The sequence below is a fragment of the Leptonotus elevatus genome, chromosome 10, assembly GCF_054856555.1.
Source record: "Leptonotus elevatus isolate MCC_2025b chromosome 10, RoL_Lele_1.0, whole genome shotgun sequence".
In the NCBI taxonomy this organism is placed as follows: domain Eukaryota; kingdom Metazoa; phylum Chordata; class Actinopteri; order Syngnathiformes; family Syngnathidae; genus Leptonotus; species Leptonotus elevatus.
In genome coordinates, this window is record NC_141248.1 from 1600326 (window position 1) to 1622609 (window position 22284).

Genomic DNA, 22284 nt, shown 5'->3' on the forward strand with positions numbered 1-22284 from the left:
TTTGATCGTTACTAAAAGTAGTGTTTGTGCTTTGACGTCACCTGTTTTTGCATTTGTTTACTGCTAATATAGCCTAACTTTTTTTCTTGATTTTTACAAACATGATTTGCATATAGAAGGCTCTCGGCTAAAACGATTGCCGTCTTTCACAATATTGCACCAAACACGAAAGAATAATGTATAGACATGCTTGTAAAGACTGATACAACCTCATTAAAGTTGTAGCAAAAGGACAATCACTTTTTATTTATTAAAAAAAAATGGTTTCAGCAACATCAAAATACGCTACAGCTGTTAAAATTTTCTTGGCACCACAATGTGTGTAAAAACCAGCATAATCCATTTGTAAGAGAAATAAATGCAAGTACTCACAGAATGAATGACGGGAGCAGGGCATGTCTGCTGTACAGGTTCAACACATGAGCCAGAATATAAACAACTGGCCTGTGCACCTCCACACCACACACAACCATACGTGTGTTCTGCTGTGTGGCAGCGACTGCAGTCAGTGCGGTCCACCGAGCAGTTGTACAAAGTCACTGAAGATTGACAAGCACACCAGAGCAGCAGATATGTTTTTTTTTTGGTTGACTGTTAAAAGTTCAAGCAATAAAGCGACTGATTAACGCCAGTAGGAAATAGAAAAACAAATCACCGTAAAGATCAGGAGAGCTGTCAACATGGAATGTGTCCCTCCTCTTCACATACACCATAGCTTGATATTCCTCCACAGGAGCAGAATATGTGTACTGGAAAAGCAACATGGTTTTAGCCAGAACACAGGTGTCAAACTCAAGGCCCAGGGACCAGATCTGGTCCGCCACATCACTTTTAATCATTTACTCCCAGCCATTTTCACTGAAGCGACCCCCTTCGCTCCCGGCTGTTTTATTGGATTTTGACAGATTTTGCAAGGCCCACAGAATATTGTGTTCTATTGCTATAAAAACATGGAACCTACCAAAAGAAAGATTAGAGTCTCTTCTTTCATCAGGAAAAAAGTACATTTGTATCAGTTTCCATTTTCCACCAATTAGCATTAGAATATAGCTAAGTTTCATCATTATTCACAAACTTGTTGAAAACACTGGGGAAAAGAGCTTGTTGCAACATGGCCCTGGTTAATCTCTTATACTATGCTGTTACCTGCTGGCCGTTTTTTGTACTACTACCATTGTTTTAAGCGACCTCTTCAGGTCAGAAGCTGCATCAAAGCCTTCTGTATGCTCTAATATGAACTTTGCCACATTTCTGGAAATCGACTTGGAGGTAGAAAGACAGATGCTGCGCTTATGTGAAAGCAGAAACCAAATGAGAGATTCTTCAGACGATATTGCCACTGCTAGCGTTTTGGGAGGACTCCTTTTGGTTCAGAGGAATAGTAGTAAATCGTTGTTGACATGGACCCCACACAGGTGGGACTGAACAATTGCATTTTTTTGGAATGGTACAAGAGACTCCAGTGATTTGTGATAACAATTACTGGGATTTATGTGGTAAAGTCAGTCTTTCATTAACAGTAATAAGTAATAAAAATAGTTTTGACTGCCTCGTGTTCTTTGTGGCTATGGTAGCATAAGAATTAGGGAAAATGCAAGTCACAATGACAAAGGACTTTAGAAATGTCATTGAGGGGAAGAAAGCAGGTGGAAAGAAATTAGCAGATATTTAGGTTGTGCAGTGTATTGACGTCTTTTAAAATATTAAATGAATTGAAAAGTATTGAAGGAACTCGATATGCACAGGGTCATATAAATACATTTTTGTGTATTATTATTGTCTTATTATTCCACATGCTATGGCTGGACTTCCAAAAAGGGGCAAGTTGAGCATAAATACTACTAATACTTAAGGAAAGCAGTTACGGTCATAATTATATAAAATTACCAATGTGATTAAACCTGTATCATGAGATACTATGTAAAAAGATGCAAGTATCATATAAAAAGTATCTAAAGTCTACACACCCCTGTTCAATTTCCAGGTTTTTGTGATCAACAACTCAATAGGAAAAAAAATTATTGAGAGAAGTAAAAATAACTGAGATAACATGGTAACATGGTAGCACAAGTATGCACACCGTCTTAACTTGGGACGTGTCTCTGTTCAGAATAAACTATTTGCATTCAAACTCATTAAATGGGAGCACTGTAAAAAACATTTTCAGTCATTATATTATTGTAACTTAAGTGCAATATATGTTTTCACACATATGTAGTCGATAGTTAACATATGTTGATATGTTCATAGGTAAATAATAACTCTTTGAGTTGACTTGTACGAACAAAAAGGTAACATTTGAATACATTTAAAACTAGAAGCCGGATCTTGTAGCCACAAAGCCATATTAACAATTAGCGTCTGAAAGTTACGTTTGTTATATATAGAATGTTATATGCCCTTTCGTGACTAATTTTAGAAACACTGTATCATCCTACAAGCTAAGAAGGCAATTGGGGAACCTAAATCTGAACAAGTGTGGTGAGTTGGCGGAAGAACACATCAGAGCAGTCTGCTAACTGCTGCTAATTGCCGGGGGAACAGTCAGCTGTGTGGTCAGAAGTCATACTGTTATGTTGGAACAATTTAAATTGATAAGTTATGGACAATTCTAACTTTGTTGCTTCATTTGATTAAACATACATTGGTGTATTTAAAGAACTTAGTGCATCATGGTGAATTTTCAACAAAGACTCTTATCTCAATGGCCTATTTTTTTTTTTTTACAGTGAGTCATCTTATACTTGCCACCTTTTCAAGTGCCTCTGATTAACCCCAAATAAAGTGTAGCTGTTCAAGTAGGTGTTTCCTTAAATTGTTATCCTCACATCTAACAGCACAAGACATTGGCCGTTTCTTAATATGCATTCTTGTCCGTATTTACGTCCTTGTTGTGATGTCTTAAAACATCATCAGTCGCGGCCCAAGTACTGTTCCAATTGCAAGTACGCAAAAAGTCATAAGGGTCCAGCAAAGAACGGACGGAATACCCGGATGTTATTCTGACTAGAGCCTCCTGGTTCTGACGCATTGCCGTATCTGTGTACCACGTGACGAGTAATATATTAAGTATAATTTGAAATTATACATGGGATTTATCTAATTTAAGATTATATTGGGGGGGAAAAAGGGTTCTGGAAAAACACCGATGTGAGTTGCAGGTTTTGTTCTGATTCTCCTAAAACTGTTGTACATCTATAAAAATTATCTTTGAATGTGTGTGTACAGTATATAGTAAATCATATTTAATATATATTAATATATTTATATATAATATTGTAAATTGCAGTTGTTACACAAAATTGTGTAAAAAAAGGTCTAGATTTAATAAAGTTGTACTTTACATGTTAAATATTTATGATTATTTACGCTCATAAAAGGGGAGGTGGGTGGTAGCAATGCACATGTCGTGCTCTTGGGATCTTTTCCCAGCCAAGCATTCACCAAGCAACAACTGATGCATCCTTGGTTTAAGATAGCAAAAAAGAATGACATCCAGGAAATCCGTGTGGTCTTGGTTTATGCATACTTTCGATTGGAACAGTACTTGCGCTGCCATTGATGACTCATGAAATCACAAGGACGTAAGTAAGGTTTTTAACTGATGTATGTTGTACAAACACATTTTGAAACATCAAAATCGTAGTATAAATTCATTGAAAGCTAGTCACATGATAAAACTGCGATTAATTACGGGAATACGCCAGCGAGATATGCATGCGTGGGAAGTACGTTCTTGAGATCGGGCTTACCAAGACCCTACTTGTTGCGTCACAAGAACATACTCTGTGTTCTTCATATTGAGAAATGGCCATTGTCAATGTGCATAAAGGCGGATACTCGTCTGACTACTCTCTCTCATCTTAATGAAGTATCACTTGAAAGTTTTACACAACTCGTAGTGGAGTAAAAGAGACATGTGCTTGATTAAGGAACCGTTTCCGATTCTAGGACCTTCAGTCTTAAACATTATTAACTTGTCGCCAGAGGAGAGGCGCTGTACCTAAAGCTTATAAGACCACTGTTATTCAACCTTTAAAGGGATTACACCACGGTATTTTAAGCCCTTCCACAGTTAACTATAGGCATAGAATGATTCAATCTTACCTTTGACACCATGGTGATGTAATTTTTTATGAAATATTAGGTGTTTTGCTGGTTCTTTTTCTAATGAGGAAGTAAAACGCCCGATTCAGTAAAATTGATCGCACTAACCCTTTGGTTAGGTTCAGCAGCGCAAAGATTTTACTTGTAGTTTACACAAATATCAGCCAGAACCTTTTCTGAGATTTTAAGATGGCCAATTTTCTTTTCATTGCACTTTGGCATTGTAAATGTGAAGGCTAATTGATTACTTTGAATTCATTTGGACAGAATGTTTACTGATAAAGGCTACTTTTGTCACTAGCCCATGGAGGCCTCAGAAAAAGTGGGCGTGCGTTTAGTTCGCAGAGGCGGTGCGGGGGTGGGTCCGCACCTAATGACGCCACAAAGTGAGCACCAGAGCTTGTTTTCTCAGGTTGGGAGGGGCTGGTGCTTGGAGAGCAGAATAACCTAGAATTTCTCATATACGGGTGAATGGAGGACAACACCATTTCGGTGATGTTTTTGGTGAAGAATTAGCATTTTAACATGGCTAAAAGCTCCAAAAAGTTGATTTTTCATGTTGCTGTCACTTTAACTGAAATGACCCAACCTCGACCCGAAGAGTTTCTGTAATTATAGGCCAGTGTCAAATATCCCATTTATCTAGAAAATTCTTGGAAAAGTTGATGATTATATGGCTGCTAGGAATTTAATTATACGTTTTCAGTCTAGATTAAGGGCCAATCACTCTACTGAGACGACAAAGTGACTAATGATCTTTTACTAGCTATGGACTCAGACACCTCAGCCATACTATTATTTCTCGATCTCAGTGTTGCCTTTGACACCGTCGACCATAACATACAACGTGTGTTGGTAATACAGGCTCAGCACTTTCTTGGTTATCGCTAACGTGCTTCCATACAGTCATATGCACTATAGCCAGTGTCCTACAGTGACATAAGTGATGTTAGTTGGTGAGTGTTGTGATATAAATAAAGATCTCGTTATCGCACAAGTGTTGCCCGCGTGTTATTGGACAATAGTTTGGCCACAAAGATGAAGCACTTTGTTCAACTGGCCTTGTTTTTCACTGCCAGTTCAGTGGTTACGCTGGTATAAATGATTTAAGACTTTTGGACAATTGGACTAGCACTAGCCAAAGCTAGCGAATATTGTTGGACAAAATAAATAAAATATAATTTTGTGCAGCTGGCCTTGTTTTTCTCTGCCGGTTCAGTGGTTGCGCTGGTATATATACTGTATATATAATGTTACACCGCGGTGAGGTTGTCTCATCTGGGCTTTTACTGTCTTCTCATTTCCTGTTTTATCTTGAAAATTCTGACTCTCCTTTCGTTTCAGGTTACTTGCCCTTCCTCATGTGGTGTCAGTGTCAACCCTGATTCATGTGTTAAATGGTCTGCGTCTCCCCTGTCTTTTGCCAAAGTGTTTTCGTCAGAATCACTCTAGCCCAGTCACAGTCATAGTCCTCAGCCTTGTGGTCCTGTCTTCTGTGTGAACTTTTGTTTGTAACTTTGTATAGCCACAGTATTGTTTTAGTTTAGGAGAGAACATTTTATAGCCTTTGTTTTTCCCTCTAAACGAGGAGTTTTATGTTTAATAAATATCTGCCTTGGCGGCAAACTCTTATCTCTGCGCCTGAGTCCTAAATCTGACATGCCTTGTCAGTACACTTTGGCCAGTATGGACCCAGCAGAGAGGGAGCAAATTGCCGCAGCGCTGCGAGCTGGTGGTTGGAACTCCACAGTGCTCTATGACGTCTTTCTCAAGGGCCTGGCGACATCTATCCAAGAGCTGCTTGTCCCAGTTGATCTGCCTCCGGACTTGGACTACCTCATCGCCCTCCCCATCCGGACGGATCATCGCCTGCAGGAGGTTGCGCAGAGCCGCGGTGACAGGGCAAGGACGACGGATGGATCCCCGCTCTCCCAAGCATCAGGTGTGTCAGCTCCTCTCCGTTCCTCATCAGTTCAGCGTCAACACGTTCCCTTGGGACCAGAGGAGGAGCTCATGCAATTGGGCAGAGCGCGGCTCTCGCAGGAGGAGAGATGGCGCCGACAGCTGGAAGGTCGGTGCTTTTACTGCGGGAACCAAGATCACCTCGTGTCCGCCTGCCCAGCCAAAAGGACCAAAGCTGTGAGTCAAGTTACGACTCCAGAGTCGTCCCCACGAAAACTCACACCAGTGAAAATCATTCACCGCACCACTACCACAGATCTCCATGTCCTGATGGACTCTGCGGCAGATAAGAGCCTAATAGACTGGGGGCTTGTGAGACATTTTAGTGCCAAGACTGAGCCGCTGATTAAGCCCATTAAGGCTAGGGCACTAAATGGTATTGAGTTATTCACCATTATACACATCAGAGAACCCATCCAGCTCCATGTGAGCAAACATAAGGAGCACCTAGTCTTTCAAGTGTTACAGTCACCTTCACAGACTCTGGTTCTGGGAAACCCATGGTTGCGTGAACACAACCCCCATGTGAACTGGTTGACTGGTGAAGTTCTGGGATGGGGAAAGGATGTGTGATCTATGGGGTTGGTTCACCAATTCAGGAAGCGGACATTACAACTGTTAATCATATCTCTGTTAATTCCCCAGATCTGAGCATCATGCCTCCTTACTATCATCACCTCCAGGAGGTATTCAACAAGACCAAAGCCATGTGGCTCCAACCGCATCGTGCCTATGACTGTGCCATAAAGCTGATTCCAGGTTCCACCATTCCCAAGGGCCGCCTATATTTTGTTTCAGGACCAGAGAAAGCAGCAATGAAGGAATACATAGAAGCTTCCCTGAAGGCTGGACTGATTCGTCCTTCGTCATCACCAGCGGGAGCGGGTTTCTTTTTTGTGGGGAAAAAGGATGGTTTCTTACGGCCTTGTATAGACTATAGCCCCCTTAATGACATTACGATCAAAAACCCTTACCCCCTCTTATGTCGTCCGTGTTTGATAATCCTCAACAAGCTAAAATCTTTACCAAATTGGATCTACGCAATGCATACCATCTCATTAGGATCAGGGAGGGGGATGAATGGAAAAAAGGATTTAATACACCTAGTGGCAATTACGAGTATCTAGTCATGCCCTTCGGTCTCACTAATGTCCCTGCTGTTTTCCAGGCCATGATTAATGATGTGTTGAGTGACTTCCTGGACCAGTTTGTGTATGTTTATTTAGACGACATACTAATATACTCGTCAGACCTAGCCACGCATCAAATCCACGTTTCCAAGGTTCTTCAAAGACTGCTCAAGAACAAACTTTATGTCAAGGCAGAGTAAAGTGTTTTTCATGCCTAAACCATCTCCTTCCTGGGCTTTGTCGTAGCCCCTGGGAAGGTACAGATCGATCTGGCTAAAAGGAGCGCCGTGAAGGAGTGGCCCACACTTGTTAGCCGCAAAAAGGTTCAGCAATTCCTTGGGTTTGCTAACTTTTACAGGTGTTTCATCAGAGGGTTCAGCGCAATAGCTGCCCCTCTGCATGCCCTCACCTCTCTTCTGGTGAGGTTCAGCTGGTCCCCGGAGGAGTAAGCTGCGTTCCAAGCTCTCAAACAACGCTTTGTCACAGCACCAATCCTCACAATGCCAGATCCACAGTGGCAATTTGTTGTGGAAGTGGACGCTTCCAATGAGCCGTCCTGTCTCAGCGTGCAGAGAAGGATGGAAAGATGCATCCCTGTACCTTCTTGTCCCGACGACTATCCAAGGCAGAGCGTAACTATGATGTAGGGGACAGAGAGTTTCTGGCTGTCAAAATTGTCTTGGAAGAATGGAGGCACTGGCTTGAGGGGGCAAACCATCCGTTTGTGGTCTGGACCAATCACAAGAACCTAGAATACATACGCAAAGTCAAGCGTCTTAACCCACGCCAGGCCAGGTTGTGTTCTTTAACCGTTTTTCCTTCTCTCTCACTTACAGGCCGGGATCTCGTAACGTCAAGCCCGACACCCTGTCACGTCTCTACGACCCTGAGCCTGTTGCTAAGGAATCAGAGCCCATTCTTCCGCCGAACTGTGTGGTTGGAGCAGTGACATGGCAGATTGAGAAGGACATTAAACAAGCCAACGGTGAGGCACCTCCACCTAACGGATGCCCGCTTAATAGACTATTTGCCCCAGTGCAGCTACGCCCACATGTGATCCATTGGGCCCACACCTAATTCCTTTCCTGTCATCCGGGAGTCCGACGGACAATGTACGCCATCTCCCGGCGATTCTGGTGGCCTTCCATGGAGCCGGAGGTCCGAGAGTAGATCGAGGCCTGCTCGGTATGTGCCAGAAATAAGTAATCCACCAGATCACGCATGGGCCTGCTGCAGCCCTTTCCCATTCCTTCCAGACCATGGGCAGAAATATCCCTGTACTTTGTCACAGGACTCCCCATCTCCCAAGGTAAAAGTCCCTGTAGTCAACAGATTCTCTAAAATGGTCAGATTCATAGCCTTGCCTAAGCTTCCCTCAGCCAAGGAAACTGCTGAGGTCATGATTAACCACGTCTTTCGAGTTCATTGGTTCCCTATAGATATTGTGTCACCCCGGGGGCCCCAGTTTGTGTCCTGTTTCTGGGGGAAGTTTTGCCGCCTAATCGGAGCCAAAGCCAGCCTAACCTCAGGTTACCACCCTGAGGCTAACGGCCAGACAGAGTGCCTCAACCAACAGTTGGAGACCGGTCTCCGGTGCCTAGTCTCCCAGAATCCTTCGACGTGGAGCAAACACCTGGTCTGGGTTGAGCTTGCCCATAACTCGCCGCCTACTTCTGCCACAGGACTCACCCCATTCAAATGTGTTTTTGGCTACGATCCCCCCTTCTTAGCTAATTGGAGTCTGAAGCTTCGGTTCCTTCTGCCCATGCCTTGGTCCGCCGCTCCCATCGCATCTGGGCAGCCGCTCGGCAGGTAATGGAGAGAGACAGAGTCAAGCGAGCAGCGGATTAGAGAAGGAGACCTGCTCCAGCATACCAGCCTGGGCAGAGACTGTGGCTGTCCTCCAAGAACCTCCACTTGAAAGTGCAGACAGTTCTTGGTGGACTGGGAGGGGTACGGGCCTGAGGAGAGACAGTGGGTTCCTTCCCGCTTCATTATGGATGACTCTCTAATTGAGGACTTCTGTAGGGATCATCCTGACCAGCCCTATATATATATATATATATATATATATATATATATATATATATATATATATATATATATATATATATATATATATATATATATATATATATATATATATATATATATATATATATATATATATATATATATATATATATATATTTATTTATTTATTTGATTGACAATGATTTCTGCTTCAATTTATGCTGGTATATGATGTCCTACCAGTGCTAGGATAGGATAGGATGCCTTTATTGTCATTATACACAGGTACAACGAAATTGTGGACAATTTCCCCTTGTCATTGCAATAAGAAATGAGTAAAAAATAAAATAGAATAATAAAATAGCATATAATAAAATATCTAGATATCTACAGTATATACAATGAGGTAGGAATAATGGTAAATTACAGGTTATTTGTATTGTACACACACATATTGCACATTTGCATGATGAATGGTATATTGCACATGATTGCACAGATTGCATACAGTCAGTGTTTATGGGAGTCGCTAGTATTGTTTACTTCCCCCATTGTGAATTTGTGTTAAAATCGTAATACTTATTTGTTTGTTATGGTAATGCCACCATGCTAAATCATCTGTATTCTCAATTATTTTTTTCCTTAATTATTGAATATTCATTGCTCTCTGGGTAATTGCTTATTATTGAGTCTTAAGGTTAAGTAGCAGAGTAGGTTGAAATTTTGAATGGGAGATGGGGGTGGGATTAAATACATTTTCTTCTTTCCACTCCTTTTTAGGCAGAATTTTATCTTTATCTTTTTGTTGTTGTAGTTGCTTGTCTCTGTCTCTCTCTGTCTCTCTCTCTCTGTGTTTTAAGACTCATAGACTAGCACTAGGCAAAGCTAACAAGGCTAACCACTATGATGATCCACTATCAACTTATTTTCATGATTTCAGACTCGTAAGAAGATGACATGCGAAAAACAAGTGATTAGTCAACTTCTGAGTAGTAAAGTCGACATTGTTGACAAATGGTAATTCCTAGCAACCACATTATCTCAGTAGTTTGTTATTTACTCTCTTGAAAAGGTTTCAGCTTTTTAAAAATTGATTTCTACTAGGTATATAGGTCGTATTAATGGTGGTAAAAGTTTTTAAATAATTTTTCTTGGTCTAATTTTTTATATCACAAAAACCTGGCATTTGAACAGGGGTGTGTAGACTTTCTATATCCACCGTACAACAACACACCTGGTGTAGTTGACAGGTGATATCGAAGTTGGATGGATTCATGCCATCAGTCTCCACATAAGCATCCACCACCACAGTTTGGCCCTCAATGATCAACACGCACTGGTAGTCCAGATCTTTATCCTGTAGAAAAAACAGACTTGTTTTGGTGATGACAACAGTAATCCTGCCTGAGAGAGACTACAGAGATTGTGCATGTTTGTGTGTGTGTTTTTTTTTTTGCTACATGGTCGTGCCCATATTCTGGGATTTTACAGACTTGTCCTTGTGGGGCAATTTTGGAGGGCTCCACAATTTTCAATCTTTTTTAGGGTCAAGACTTTTTAGAGTTTAGGTTTGAATTGGGTTATGGTTGGGTTTAGGGTAAGGTTTGTGATTTTTTGTTTGTTTGTGATGGTCCGACAAAGATAGTACCACAAACGTGTGTGTCTGTGTATGTGTGTGAGTGTGTTAGTTCTTTGTACAGCTGTACATGTGACGGCCGTGGTTCAGGGGGTACAGCCAGTCGTCCGGTAACCGGAAGGTCTGCTGTTCGAATCCCGCTCCCCTCAAGTTATGTGTCGTTGTGTCCTTGGGCAAGGCACTTCACACATATTGCCTCCATTGTCACTCACACTGGTGGTGCGAATGTTGTGAATAATGTTTTCTACTGTGAAGCGTCTTTAAGTGTCCAAAAAAGCGCTACAAAAAGCTGATGCATTAGTGGTATTATTACCTGATACAGATGTAGGTTGCGGGCAAGTAAAGTGATTTTCCTCTCCACTCTGACAGGGAGCAACGATGAACCCTGGACCTTCTCCACACAAGGACAAGCTGAAGAACCCCAGCTGACATAGGATCCCTCATCGCCCTGTTGCTCAACACAAGTACATGTGCAAAGCATAATTACTCACATGCCTAAACAAAACTGTTGTACATGTAAAGTATACTCCCTTTGGTTAATAAGAATTTGAAATGAGCTGAAAATGAAACCAAAAATAGAAATACATCCGCACATACAGATCAACACTAATCTGTTTATAAAAAGTAAACACTCAAATGAAAATAGGATGTGTGAAAAGATTAAGAAATGAATTAAAGGATGATTTGCAAAGTCCTACAGTTGAAAGATAGAGTGAATCCAATCAGGAAGTGGTTGTTGGGGCCTTATTAAGAAGTGGAGTAATACGAAGAAGAGGAGGGTGACAGTATCTAAACTCACCGGGAGGAAGCTGTCAGCAGGATCATACTGGTAGTCCAGTTCAGTATCCACCAAGTGGGGATAAACTGGGGATGCATGGTCGACTTCACCATCACCTGAAAGCACGGTGGCAGCTGAAAAAGCGGCAGTGTCGTTTTCTGCAAGGACAGTCCCATCAGCAGGGATGTCCTCTTCCTCCTTGGGCCAGAGCACATCAGGCTTGGTGTCCCTGCTTTGAGAGTCTACGAGTGTTACTTGTGTTGGTGCCTGAGTCAGATCCAGTAAGATGGAAGACTCAGAGTTGGTTGGTTTGCCCATGTGAAATGGTGTAGGCAGAGGGAAGCCAGATGATGTCGGGGTGAGTGGTTCCAACCAGCTCACTGTTCCCCCAAATCCCTGGGTGTCAGTGTGGGGCAACTCTGTCATCACCTCAAGGGAGTCAGAGTCAGGAGGTGGGATGACCAGAGGCATTATGGGCTTTAGATCCCAACCAACGGTCACTGGCAATAATTCTGCACTTGGTGTAACTTCAGCGACCTCCCTGTCTGTTTCAGTGATGAACATAATCTCATCTGCATCAGGAGATTCTTCCTTCCTGCTTGGAGTGACAAGCGCTGGAAATGTGATTGGTGCAGGTTTGGTGATTGCCAGGGTAGTCGAAGGCTGAGGGCTGGTGTGTGTGGTGGTCATCTGAGGAGCAATAGTGTGTGGGGCGATAGATGCAAGTGGGGCGGTTGGCACCTGAGTGGTCAATGCAGCAACAGGAGCTGTAGAAGTTGTGGTCATAGTTGTTGCCGCTGTTGTGGGAGGAACTGTGATGGTGGCTGTGGCTAAAGCTGTGGTGGTGGTGGTGGTTGTGAAAACTCTTAAAGTTTTGGTTGTGGAGGGAGTTGAGGTGGGTAGTTTAAACTGTTTGGGGGGGGGGGGTATGGGATAGGACAATGGGGAGAAAGTGAGACAAAAATAAAACCAAAAGCCAAAACAAAAAACAACTGAACTAGCTACACATAATACTCTAATCTTCCTACACTACTTTAGTGTGTTGTTAATCATCTTCTTAATCTTATTACATCTCTCCCTGTCCTCTGCATCTTCTGCTCTAACTCCAGCTGTTTGCAAGTCATCCCTCACCACATCCATAGATCTCTTCTTTGGTCTACTTCTCTGCCTCCTATCCAGCGGCTTCATTTTTAGCATCTCTTTACAGTTATATCCACTGTCCCTCCTCTGCATTACAAGCTGGCCTCTCGAACTTTGTCTCCTCCATTCTGTGCTTTCCCTCTAATGCTCATTCCGGATTCTGTCTATCTTCGTTACTTCCAAAGAGAAACTCAGCATCTTCAACTCTGTCTTCTGGTTATTGCTACTGTCTTCAAACCATACAACATGGCTAGTCGCAAGACCATCCTGTAAACCTTTCCTGACTTTAGATGGTGTTCTTCTGTCACAGAACACTCTCCCACCCCACTCCAACCTGCCTGTACTGTCTTCTTAGCTTCTCTTGTACAATCTCCATGGCTTTGAACAGTTGATCTCAAGTACTTGCACTTTCTTCAATTTCTTCTAGTCTTTGTAACCTCACTATTTTACTCATTATCGTTCTTCTTCATCCAACTTGACTTATGTTTTAAATTTATAGGTAATAAAAATGTTTTAGATTGTGGTAGAACATACCAAACAGGATCTTCTAGATTTCTCAATACTGTCAGTAAGATTAGGCCTTTAAGTTTCCAAAGGGAAAACAAAACAAAAACAATGCTAAACTTTCTATTTAGCACATTTCCAACCAGACAACAAGCAAAAAAAAAAAAATCAACTTAAAATTGGAATTAAAAATGTTGGTTATGTTCATTCATTGCTGCTGTATAATTATGATATTTGGCACCATACTATAACTTACATGTTGATTATAGATGATAACGCCCTCCTCACAGGTGGGGTTGTGGGTACATGTGTGCTGGTGAACACACCAATTACAACCCCATCGGCTCAGAACGCAACCACGACAACTGAAAGCGGATAGGACACAAAGAACAGATATGTTGATAATGTACAGATAATGCTTTAGTGTAAGCAAATCTGTTCTTCCAACATTGCACCTCTGCTAAGCTTTTTGTCTTTGACTTGAAAGTACTTCAATTGACCATTGGCAAACCATGACCCCAAACGGTCAACGTCCGTCAAGCTTACGTCTGGCCCACATACTTCCATGGTAACATTGATCCATAAAATTTCAGTCAGCTGCCATAAAACCTTTAAAAAAAAGTTCGAACAAACATGTGAACTTCCAACAAGCAAAATGGTGAAGCGATGTGCTGACCATCTGTACTGCTCAGTTCACACAAAGGGAACAAGCATCGTAACAGAGACTTTAGAACTTATTTTGTTTTCATCTTTCATCAGAGGTGGCAAATCCAGGTCCAGAAAGTAAAATACCCTGCCACAGTTTGGCTTTAGGCCCTCATGCTAGCTAGCTAGCTAACTCCCTAGCAGGTAAACGAGCACCATGGGACCTGTTTTTTCACACATTTTGTGTGTCCCGTGGCAATTTCAGAGTAAACACTCGTTCTGTTACAGACAGTACAGAAAAAAACGTAATCAGTTTATAGGTACATTTGATTAAAAACGGGGATTATTTTGTGGAATTACAATTTCCACTCAGAGAGAGACACCGTTGTTGTTGACCTCGGATTTATCTTGAGACCTGTATACTTTTCTCTCGATTGTTATGAAGTCTGCTTTTTTTGCATATTTTAATGTTAATATTTACATTATATTCTTCCACTGCATACTGTAGACCAGGGGTGTCAAACTCATATTAGCTCAGCCAGGGGCTGCATGGAGGAAATTATATTACCAAGTGGGCCGGATCGGTAATAATGGTATATAACTTAAAAACAATTGTTGTCAATTATATGCAGATTTTTGCTATTTGTGAGTCAGCCCTAAATTACGGGAGCTCAACTGCAATCATATTGTTCCCAAAAATAACACAAATGCAAATGAAACACGACAACACTTTGCCTGTATGAGTTCTGGAAGTGTTAAATCTACCTGTTTTGCATATTGTTCCCAGAATGTATTGTGTGGCAGTTAATTAAGTTATAAGGACATTAATCCTTGTCATATGTGTTTATGTTACCAATAATTGAATTTGAGTCATATTTAACGCGTTTGTCGGACTATGATTTATTATTAGTATATTTTTTTAACAAACCGTAACTTTAGGTTGTGTGTAAAATAATGACATCCAGGACGATTCCATGTACAAGTTGCATTGCTCATCTCAGGGCTGCTTGTGAAATTACGAATTTATATTTTTTGATTGTGCCCAGCTGATTAATTGATCCGACATTATAATTATAATTTTTTTACTTTACAAATATCGTCTTTCAGGCCCTTGGCGGGCCTAATATGGCCGTATGTTTATCACCTGCTGTAGCCCCTTTAAAATCAACTGAGGTAGGACTGGGCTTTTGCAAAAGATAAATTCAGCTGCTTTTGATACCATTTTGACCTAAAAAGTACCAGCACCAACAGGAACATACAATATACTTATTTTTTTCATTAGAGGGAACCTTTTACTTTATATCTTTTTAACTCTTTGACTGCCAGACGTTTTCAGAAAAGCGATGCCGTCAGTGCCAGCCGATTTAAGCATTTTGACTGATCTTTCAAGGTCCACAGAAAATGTTCTGTTTGGACTATGGAAACACACGTACTACCAAATGAAAGATTGGACTTTCATCTTTCATCAGAAAAAAAAAGTTTGTTTCTACCTTATTCCGTTCTTTAGTAATCAACAATAGAAAATGGTTAGTTTGACCCAATTTCGCCTGTTTTGGACCAAAATACGGAGAAATCAAGCTTTTAGTGAAACGATATTATTTCATGCATTCTAGTGAATTTTACACTTCTTTTTGTCCATGAATGATGCCACAAACACCTAAATAGTGCTTTACTTCTATAAAACACTACCACCAAGAATGAAAAAGTGTTTTTTGATAGCAAAATACGTTTATTTACATTCAACAGTGTAACAATTTGACAACAATTTGGCAAACTATTTACAAATGTGTGCAACTGTGGTGCTATTTACAAATATGTGGATGTTTCAACGACAGTTTTTCTTTTTGTAACACTCTCCTGCGTGCAAGGAGACGCAACAGCATTTGCACAACAGATTGCCTCTTTGCGTGCTCCACTTTCTTGCAGGCCGTTTTTTCCGGGGAATAGCAAGTATATACTGCAGTGTGTGTTGCCATCAAGTCTAATATCAGGATCATGCTACGGTTTCGTTACGTCTCGCTTCCTCGTGTCCTTCAGTTGCTACACCGGGTTGTAAGAGATGTTCTGATCCATTTTATCCACTCCATTCATGGTGGCATCGTAGTCCAGAAACAGTGTCTTCTCCGTGATCAGACTGTACCCGCTCCTCCGATGAATATGCATTGGACTCGGGGTACTCTTCATTGTCCGACAAAATGTCCGCATGTGAAAGCTCCGGCGTTAGCAGCGGTAGCCGCGCTTAGCCGGTGAGGCTTACTACGTGATCATAACAGTCGCGTCAAGGCTTCCAACTTTGGCGTCAAGCTCGGAGTCATCATCATCATCATCATCAATCTGCATTGGTCGATGCCAACTCTCCATCGCCCGATCGAATGTCCGATTGTGTAGAAGTACCCGTTCGGTTATTGTGTGCGTTTTCCGGCCTTAGCAGCGCTAGCCGCGCTAGCCGGTGAGGCTTACTACGTGATCATAACAGTCGCGTCAAGGCTTCCAACTTTGGCGTCAAGCTCGGAGTCATCATCATCGTCGACATCAATGCGCTTTTTAGTATTGATTGATGCTTTCCGTCTTTGAAAAAAATGCTCAAGCGTGAGCTGCTTGCAACCGGTCGCCATTGTTGCATCATCATTCATTGTCTCCTCAACACTCTAGCTCCGCCTCACGTCTTCTACTGACGCCCACGGTGGGCGGCCCATCCAACCTTGTGCAAAGAGAGTCATCGCTGCCCTCTAGGGGCCAAAACGAGTCTTTTACTAATCAGATCTGCCTGATACTTTCAGCACAGCTGCCAAGGCTTTCCTGCACCCGTTTTCAAAAAAAAAAAAAAAAAAACATAGTCCTCGGCGCCCTTCCCTAGGTTTATGCTAAACGTTTTATAACGTTTATGGCGGTCAAAGAGTTAAAAACCCGGGCTTAATCTTTTTTTAGTATTATAGAAGAGCAGTAGAGCTAGAAACCTTAGTTCATAGGACCCTGTGTTTCCTGTCTTCTGGTCCCATTTAATCACCTTCTTCTATAATAATGCTAGTTAATTACAAAGTGCTACATGACTGAATTCAGTTAGTGATGTATAATAATAAAAGATATTATGAATCTAAGTTTCTACGTCTGTAATGACACTGTTCTTATATAATATTGGAAAAAAAATGTAGGCCAAGTGAAAAAAAAGGTATCAAGTAAACATTTGTGGGAATCTTCATCATGTCTTTCAAGAGGGTCTGGTCACACAACACTGGTCCAACCATTTATTGTATATGTCTGCGTCTTTGTTTTTTGAATTACTGTATTCCTGGTTTTGCAGCGTTCGGCCGTTTGCAGAGCGTTTGCCCGTCGGCCACCGTAATAAAGTTTTGAATCATTCCAGAAATGTTAAAGGAGGGAATTATGCAAACTAGTTCTTAAATGTGGGAACTTTATTGTGGAAATGTATGGAAAATATTTTTAAGATGTAATGGTTTGAATCAGTTGAGAAATGTTGAGGGAGGGGGGAATAATGTTAAAAAACAGAACAAAACTAAGATATCTCTTACATGTGGGCATTTTATTTTAGGTGTGTTATTTTGGGAATGTACAATTCTATTGTGATTCATCTACCTCAGAGTTGAACTCTCAGTGAGATCATTTGCGGGGAGCAAACCTTGATTGCAAATACCGATATAGGAAGTGAATCAACTTGAGTTGAGGTGAAAAGTGATTATTATATTATTATACTCACAGCATACTCCCTGAAAGCTGCTTAACAGCTGTGCAGTCATAGAAGGTGAAATCCCTCTCTGCAACCATGACATCACCAAAATGAAGAGACAAAAGGACTGTGACAAAATCTGTGAGGATCAAAAATCAGAGGACAGCACAAGGAAAAACAATGAAAACATTTTATCAAGTCTGCTTCAGGAAGTCTCAAGAGATGAGTGCAGTATAAAATTCAATATACAGTTACAGCGATTAACATGGGAGAAGGTTGGGCTAAACCCAGTTAAAAACAACACTGTATTTACCCCACACCCTTGAGCAGTGAGAGCAGACAAACATACTGTAGGCTTTTCCAAAACAAGTCAGGGAAAAGCAGGAGAAAGGTGCCTAAAGGTTGATCTCATCAAACAACATGATTTACAAAACATGTAAATCAACTAGAAAATAAGTAAATACAGTGGAGCAAACTAAACAAAACACAGAGGCCACTGGCTCAAGTTGTATGTGTATGCATAATCATATATGGTCCCCAGTGCAGTTAATCCATCTATTCAGTTTGTCCTCACTGTGAGCCGAAGCATGCCGCAGCTGACTTGAGGGTGAGAGGCAGAGTACAGTCTTACAGGCTGGACTAGTCGCCAGTCAGTTGCAGAGCACATAAAGATTCAACCTGATGGCAATTTAAAGTCTTCAGCTAAAACTTTCCCCTTTGAAGTGAACTCAGCTTTCCAAAAACATGAATAGATACTTTTAATTCATGATTTAACAAACGGGGCAAGTACTTTTCAAAAAATTTCCCCTTAATAAATAAAATAGTCATTTAAAAACTGCATGTTATGGTTACTTGGGTTGTCTTTCTCCCACATTACTAATGGACATTGACACTGTCATTGAATATTCAAATTTCATTTACTATTCATTTCAATGACTATTCAACTTTCATTGACAAGTCAATGAATATTCAAAGAATATCTCAGAGAATGGATACTTCAACTCCTTGCTGGCCTACTACTCTCTGAAACTTTGATATGTTATAGAGAATATGTGAAACATTACATTTCATGATTTTTGGGGGGTTAAAGTCACATGAAGGTCAACTAAAACAAAAGGTCAAAAGGTTACTAAAATGTGCCAAACTTTTAAATGATTGCAGATTTGGAATCCTTGTTGAATTCTCTTCCCAGAAATACCTGTTTTGTAAAGATTGACCCAGTAGTTCCTGAAATAAGGCTTTAAAGGAAACACCACTTTTTGACAAAAATATTAATATTCGGCCAAACCCCTGTTCCGATTGACCTAAAAATTTAGGTTTAGTGTTGTGAAATCACTATCAACAAGTACAGCAAGTTTAACTAGAAAAATTCCCGCGGAAATTTTGAATGGGCCTGCTAACTCTTTTCAATGAGCTGAACAGTTTAAACTTTCAACCATTGAAATCGGTCAAGAAATGTGCAAGTTAACCATAATCTACTAAAAGTATTACTGCCCCTTTAAGAAACATGCACATTCACGCACACACATTTGATTTTAACCAACATTTCAATGAGCTGAACAGTTTAAACTTTCAACCATTGAAATCGGTCAACAAATGTGGAAGTTAACCATAATCAACAGTATGTTACTGCCCCTTTAAGAAACATGCACATTCACGCACACACATTTGATTTTAAGTAACATTTCAATGAGCTGAACAGTTTAAAATTCAAACCATTGAAATCGGTCAAGAAATGTGGAATCTACCATAATTAACAGTATCTCACTGCCCCTTTACAAAACATGCACATTCACGCACACACATTTGATTTTAAGTTGTGAGGAGACGTCACGCACCAACACTCCATTGATTTGTATAGGATTACGCTCACCTCAAACAAAAGCCTCTCGCGACTTAACGGTTGAAGATGCAGATTCCAGAAATGGCTCGTTAGAACGGCAAGGGTTTGGGGAACGCGAGCATGTTCTCAGTTTTTTAATCGGATGAAAAATGACCAAATGAGAGCAGGTTCAAAACTTATGATTGATCGAAAATGAAGAGGGAAAAACGGCGAAAATTACATTGAAAAGAGATCAAAAATGTGCGACTTCTCCTCGCTTAAAGTGAAAATAAAGGTACTAAATGACACCGTAGCCAAATAAAACTTAGTTCTTCAGAAAGCAGAGGCTTGTGGCTACAAAATGTGCGAATTTGATGTCTAGTGAGCAAAGATTGTGGCCATGGTGACGAGTTGAAGTGAAACTTTTGGAAATATATTTTTTGGTTCCCACCACTCAGACCTTAATTAGTCACGCTCTAACTGATGCAAGAAAGGCGACTTTCACCCCTTTGCTCACTGTCTTTGAACCCGCACAGGGGGGAGAGCTTTCATTCCTTAAATTTTTTTTTGACACTGAGCTAAAGATGACAAAAATTCCAACAAAATGAGCTAAAATTCATATCGGTCGGTTAACGTATGCGCGCGCAGCGTGTCTTGGAAAAAGGTGCTTGATTGGAGTTGATCTCTTTTGGATTCCCATTCATTCCTATGGGACTTTATTTGGGAGTTTTTTGGGAATAGCGTCGCCATGGTAACTGGGAATTCTTATAAAAATAATAGCGCAGCGAGTCAGAGCGAGCCGCATCGTTTGATACCTCTTTTGTCCCGGTGCGATCTACGGTTCGGGCCGCATTTTTGCGGAAAAGTCGGTGGAAGAATAAAAAAGAAAAAAAATAACTAGAAAAATTCCCGCGGAAATTTTGAATGGGCCTGCTAACTCTTTTCAATGAGCTGAACAGTTTAAACTTTCAACCATTGAAATCGGTCAAGAAATGTGGAAGTTATAATCAACTAAAAGTATTACTGGCCCTTTAAGAAACATGCACATTCACGCACATACATTTGATTTTAACTAACATTTCAATGAGCTGAACAGTTTAAAATTTCAACCATTGAAATCGCTCAAGAAATGTAAAAGTTAACCATAATCAAGATCAAATAAAGTATCTTACTGCCCCTTTAAGAAACATGCACATTCACGCACACACATTTGATTTTAAGTAACATTTCAATGAGCTGAACAGTTTAAAATTCAAACCATTGAAATCGGTCAAGAAATGTGGAATCTACCATAACTAACAGTATCTCACTGCCCCTTTACAAAACATGCACATTCACGCACACACATTTGATTTTAAGTTGTGAGGAGACGTCACGCACCAACACTCCATTGATTTGTATAGGATTACGCTCACCTCAAACAAAAGCCTCTCGCGACTTAACGGTTGAAGATGCAGATTCCAGAAATGGCTCGTTAGAACGGCAAGGGTTTGGGGAACGCGAGCATGTTCTCAGTTTTTTAATCGGATGAAAAATGACCAAATGAGAGCAGGTTGAAAACTTATGATTGATCGAAAATGAAGAGGGAAAAAACGGCGAAATTAACATGGAGGAGATAGGCGTCAAAGTCCGACTTCTCCTCGCTTAAAGTGAAAATAAAGGTACTAAATGACACCGTAGCCAAATAAAACTTAGTTCTTCAGAAAGCAGAGGCTTGTGGCTACAAAATGTGCGAATTTGATGTCTAGTGAGCAAAGATTGTGGCCATGGTGACGAGTTGAAGTGAAACTTTTGGAAATAGATTTTTTGGTTCCCGTCACTGAAGCCTTAATTAGTCACACTCTAAATAGGCGACTTTTCCCCTTTGCTCACTGTCTTTGAACCCTCACAGGGGGGAGAGCTTTCATTCCTTAAAATTTTTTTTGACACTGAGCTAAAGATGACAAAAATTCCAACAAAATGAGCTAATTTTCATATCGGTCGGTTAATGTATGCGCGCGCAGCGTGTCTTTGAAAAAGGTGCTTGATTGGAGTTGATCTCTTTCGGATTCCCATTCATTCCTATGGGACTTTATTTGGGAGTTTTTTGGGAATAGCGTCGCCATGGTAACTGGGAATTCTTATAAAAATAATAGCGCAGCGAGTCAGATCGAGCCGCATCGTTTGATACCTCTTTTGTCCCGGTGCGATCTACGGTTCGGGCCCTATTTTTGCGGAAAAGTCGCTGGAAGATGATATAAAAATAAGAAGAATAATATTAAACCCTTTTTTCTAGGATAGTAATATGTGCCTGCTTGCTCCGCAAGCAGCAGCTTCGCTGCTGCTTGCTCCGCTTAGCAGGCCCATAATAAACCCTTTTCTAGGGTGGATAGTAATATGTGCCTGCTTGCTCCGCAAGCAGCAGCTTCGCTGCTGCTTGCTCCGCTTAGCAGGCCCATAATTAAAATCAAAACCTGCTTGGTTATACCCACTGGGTGATTTGGCATGAATGACCCATACCTTGAAAAAAAAAAAAGGCCTGGTATCGGTACTCGCCCATTCCTAATTCAAATTCAAACATTTGTTGACAAATGGTATGTTCTAATTCATAAAGTGGTTCACTTCAGTTTTAATAAAATTAATAACACCAGTAACTATATGTAATACATTTTAATCATGGATATATGGCTCATTATATTTTTATTTTAATATTATATATTCATACAGTAAGAAAAATAAAATGTTGATTCAAGATGCAGTGACAATTTGTAATCTGCAGTTATAATTTGTAATCTGTAATCAAACCAAATTGTTCTGAATTGTCATCAATAATTGTGAAAGATTCCCAACCCCAATACAGACCCTTTTCAACTGAGGAAAACC

The 22284-nt window shown here is 40.8% G+C and overlaps 1 protein-coding gene across 1 annotated transcript in view; it reads right to left on the reverse strand.

Moving 5' to 3' along the window:
* The window catches only part of plxnb1b (plexin b1b), a 125288-nt gene that overhangs the window by 26127 nt on the left and 76877 nt on the right, over positions 1–22284 (reverse strand). Inside the window, exons 10-16 of the mRNA XM_086086181.1 lie at positions 17631–17739; positions 13527–13635; positions 11648–12535; positions 11162–11296; positions 10447–10569; positions 656–749; positions 373–539 (exon numbers count right to left, since the gene is read on the reverse strand). Coding sequence (XP_085942307.1) covers positions 373–539; positions 656–749; positions 10447–10569; positions 11162–11296; positions 11648–12535; positions 13527–13635; positions 17631–17739 — 1625 coding nt within the window. The remainder of the gene's footprint in view (positions 1–372; positions 540–655; positions 750–10446; positions 10570–11161; positions 11297–11647; positions 12536–13526; positions 13636–17630; positions 17740–22284) is intronic.